The following is a 3,882-nucleotide window of genomic DNA, read 5'->3' as shown; positions in this document are numbered from 1 at the left end:
CACAATGTGTCGTTGACCTCGCTACGGTTCGTTCAGTCTCAGTTGCTACTCTGCTAGTCTCTCTGCTTAGGGTTCTTGGTGCTCTTCGCTGTGTAGATTGGCTTGGGAAAGACTAAATCTTGATAGGTCGCAGTGAATTCTACTTGTTAGCTACTAGAAACGATAAGGTGTGGTCTGTGCCGGCGAAGTAGCTCTAACTCTCTTGCGTGTCCTTAATTATTGTGCATCTGGGCCATCCCAGTTTGCTTCTAGTGTTTCCTTAACCAAAATACACATATGAAGTTTTATGCCTGCTATTTATTTTGAATTAGGTGTGATAATCAAAATTATAACAAGATGTGCTTACTCTATTGTTTGGTAGGAAAGTAATACGTAGGTGAGAATGAGATGAACTCTACTTACAGAATGGTGAGACTCCAGGGATCTGATCCACGTCGCATTTATTTTATAAAGATAAACCCATATCTGTATCACGACTTTGCCTTTTTCACGGGTGGCAGGACATATAAGGAAAGTACTGTAGCATACATGTTCATGATTTGACAATTATGTGGTAAGAAAGTACAGAATGATCGGTAGGAACTTTCAGGGTTTTTCCCCTCTGTCTTGGAAATAGAAACCCATAGCATCGCAAGGATTACTTGGTTGCAGAATAGAAACAGAATACGCTGATAGGCTACAGTTTGTTAGGGGGCAAGAGAGAAAAGATGTGGTACAATATAGGCAAAAAAATCAGTTTTGCTTAAATTTGTTGAGAATTTGCAAATTTCCAGTTTATGGTAGCTACAACATTGCCGCTACTAGTATATCATTTAGAGCACAGAGCTGTTGTACCTTTCACCCGTGGCAGGATATATTTCTCTTAAAGCAAGGTACTGTAGCGTACATGGTCATGATTTTCGAAATGCTGCATCATTCCATGTATACAAGGCCTATTAATATTGTCCCAAGTTTGACCTAGTTTATGAACAAAGAATCAACATTTACAATACACAATACATAGATTATGGAAATATATTTCTTGATAGATCAAGTGATATTCATTTTATGGTTTAGATGTTGATATTTGTTTCTATAAGTTTGGTCAAACTTAGAAATGTTTTGACTTAAGACAGGATTAATAGGTATAAGTGGAAGGAGGGAGTATGTGGTAAGAAAGCGCAAAACAGTCGGTAGCAACCTTCAGGGCTTTCCCCCCTTGTTTTGGATAAGAAATCCATAGCATTGCAAGGTGGTACAAGATAGGCAATTATTATTTTAGTTTTGGTTAATTCTATTGAGAATTTGCAAATTTCCAATTTATGCCAGCTACAACATTGCCAACAAGCACAGTGCTGTCGTTACCTTTTTTAGTTGTGGCAGGATATATTTTCTCTTAAAAGTAATGAACATACTGTAGCATACACACTGAAAAAAATAGCACACTATGGCGTGCTAGGAATGGCTCGCTAAATAAATCAGTGTACAATGTCTCGCTAATAGAATGCTATAGTGCGATATAGCATGCTAATAGCGGAATTTATGGCTGGCGCTATTTTGCTATAGCATGCTATTTTTTTCATTGAGGATACATGATCACGATTTGAAAAATACTCCTTCCGTGTATACATGCGTATTTCTATCGTTTTAAAAAATTATCTACGTCGACAATACACAATAAATACATTATGGAAACATATTTCATCACAGATGTAGTTATATTAATTTTGTATTCTAGATATTGATATTTGTTTCTATAAACTTGGTCAATCTTAAAATCTTTGACTTAAGACAAGATTAAATGAGGGATGTAGTATGTGGTAAGAAAGTGCAAAACAAATTATTTCTGTTTCGATCAAAACACAAAACAATTGGTAGCAACCTTCAGGTGTTTTCCCTTCTATTTTCGAAACAGAAACCCATAGCTTTGCAAGGATTACTGTGGTTGCAGCAGAGAAACATAATGCATTGAGTAGGCTGCAGTTTGTTTTGGTTACAAGAGAGAAAATATGTGGTAAAGGAGGCAAAAATAAAATTGAGTTTTGGCTAAGTCTATTGAGAACTTGCACATTTCCAGTTTATGGCCACTATGCTACAACATTGCCACTACTACATCATTATTTAGTGCTGTTGCTACTGTTCAGTTGGCTCATGCCTGTGAAGGCCCACTGATAACCAAATGCCGCTCCTAAGGCAAGTATTAGTTGAGCTTGCTATATGATACATACATACATACTAATTTTCTGTTGAAGGTATTTTTGTCATTGCACTCCCATCATTTTCTCTTTTATGTGCCTTGGTCACAATTTCACTTAATAATTCAAGGACCTAGTTTATACCGAGGTGCGCTAAAGAACTTACCGTAGTCAATCCATGTAGGTATGCCTTCTGCATTATGATTGAAACTGGTGCACGGTATGGTTTACTATTGTTCTATCTGATGTTTACCCACATCTTTCAGTAAGTTGACATCCTTGTAACATGCAGTTTATGTATTTGCAAAGACCTACAAACGAGACCAGGACAAGAAAAATGCTGAGACCGCAGCAGCAGCAGCAGCTGCAGCAGCATTGTCAGCCCCACCTGTTGCAGTTGCTAAGCCTGCAGAGCCTGCTCCTCCGCCGAAAAGAGTACTCCCACCTTTATCCGAAGATGAGCAGCGCCAGGTCTACAAGTGGATGCTGGAAGAGAAGCGGAAGAGCAAACCACGTGACGCTGCTGAGAAGAACAAAATCAACGAGGAGAAGGCTCTTCTCAAGGAGATCATCAGGGCAGACTCTCTCCCTCGTTTGTGGTGATTTCATCAGTTCTCCTGCTGGCCTTGGATGTTTTTTTTTTTCTCCCCCTGCAATTCCAGTAAGGGTATATTTTATTGTCAATCTAGCGCTGTTAGCTGGCACAAATAGTATGGCTTGGCGTGCTGATACGTCGACATTTCGTAGCCAAATTTTTTGAGTAACTCCAGTCTCTAGGAAACGGTTCCTTTTAGATGCAAAATTATGATGGTGGAGTCTATTCTGGAGATATTCTCACGCACAGTAAATGATTGCTCCAAAACCAAGGGGCTGTTTTTGTTCGCGTAGCCTGTCTGGAGATGTGCGCGGTGTGGTGTTTTGTTGGTATCTAAGACTCACCTTCAGCCTTCAGGCCTCTGGATTTTGTTGCAATAATCAACGTTTATATAGTATGATGACCCGTTGAGCATGCATTGAGCTCCTTTTACCTTGTGTACAAAGTTCATTAAACGTGCAGCTCATGGATATTTTATTTTTATTTTTGAGCGTTATTTTTTTAATGAAAATAGGCATGCAAGTGTGTGTTGTTTATGTGCTTCTTATTTTTCTAAAAATGAAAAGGTGGGTTTTGCGCCTTCCTAAACAACACAAGTTTAATAACTAATAAAGCTGCTATTTTTTGAGTAAAATAAAGCTGTTTTTGTAAGCATAAACATATACTCACTCCGTTCGGAAATACTTGTCGGAGGAATGGATGTAGTTTTCTTTTAGAACCAACTTGTGATTGGATGGTTAGGAGGAGGGCTCATTTGGTTGACTTGGGTGCATCCTTGACCCACTCGTAGTGTTCACACCCTACACATCTGCTTTCGTTTTTTGAGACTCGCGCTTTAGCCTTGGGCCATCGGGTTGATTCTCTTTCCTCAGGATCATTGTGGTTTGTGGCCATCGAAATTCATAGCCGCCGAAGATTGTGAGTGGCATGCTCGCTATGCTTTAGGACTTATGTGTGGGTGTGGTGTCTGTCTTTGCCTATTTTGATAGTGGGGAGATCTTTAGTCCTTTGTTGCACATAGGAATTTGCATTGGATGACGTGTGTCCCCGGATCATCCCTTCACGAGGAGACCTTTAGTTAGTGACATCCTTCTTGGCTTAGCATAAGGGTTT

At 39.4% G+C, this 3,882-nt stretch overlaps 1 protein-coding gene across 1 annotated transcript in view; it reads left to right on the top strand.

Annotated features, from left to right (window-relative positions):
* The window catches only part of LOC119268249, a 5,552-nt gene extending 2,369 nt beyond the window's left edge, over positions 1 to 3,183 (top strand). Inside the window, exon 2 of the mRNA XM_037549839.1 lies at positions 2,467 to 3,183. Within this exon, the coding sequence (XP_037405736.1) occupies positions 2,467 to 2,777 (311 nt within the window). The 3' untranslated portion in view covers positions 2,778 to 3,183. The remainder of the gene's footprint in view (positions 1 to 2,466) is intronic.
* Positions 3,184 to 3,882: the final 699 nt, after the last annotated feature.

This window comes from Triticum dicoccoides, chromosome 3A (genome assembly GCF_002162155.2).
Source record: "Triticum dicoccoides isolate Atlit2015 ecotype Zavitan chromosome 3A, WEW_v2.0, whole genome shotgun sequence".
NCBI classification, from domain to species: domain Eukaryota; kingdom Viridiplantae; phylum Streptophyta; class Magnoliopsida; order Poales; family Poaceae; genus Triticum; species Triticum dicoccoides.
Note: the sequence above shows the minus strand (reverse complement) of the source record. Positions and strands in the feature narration are given on the sequence as shown.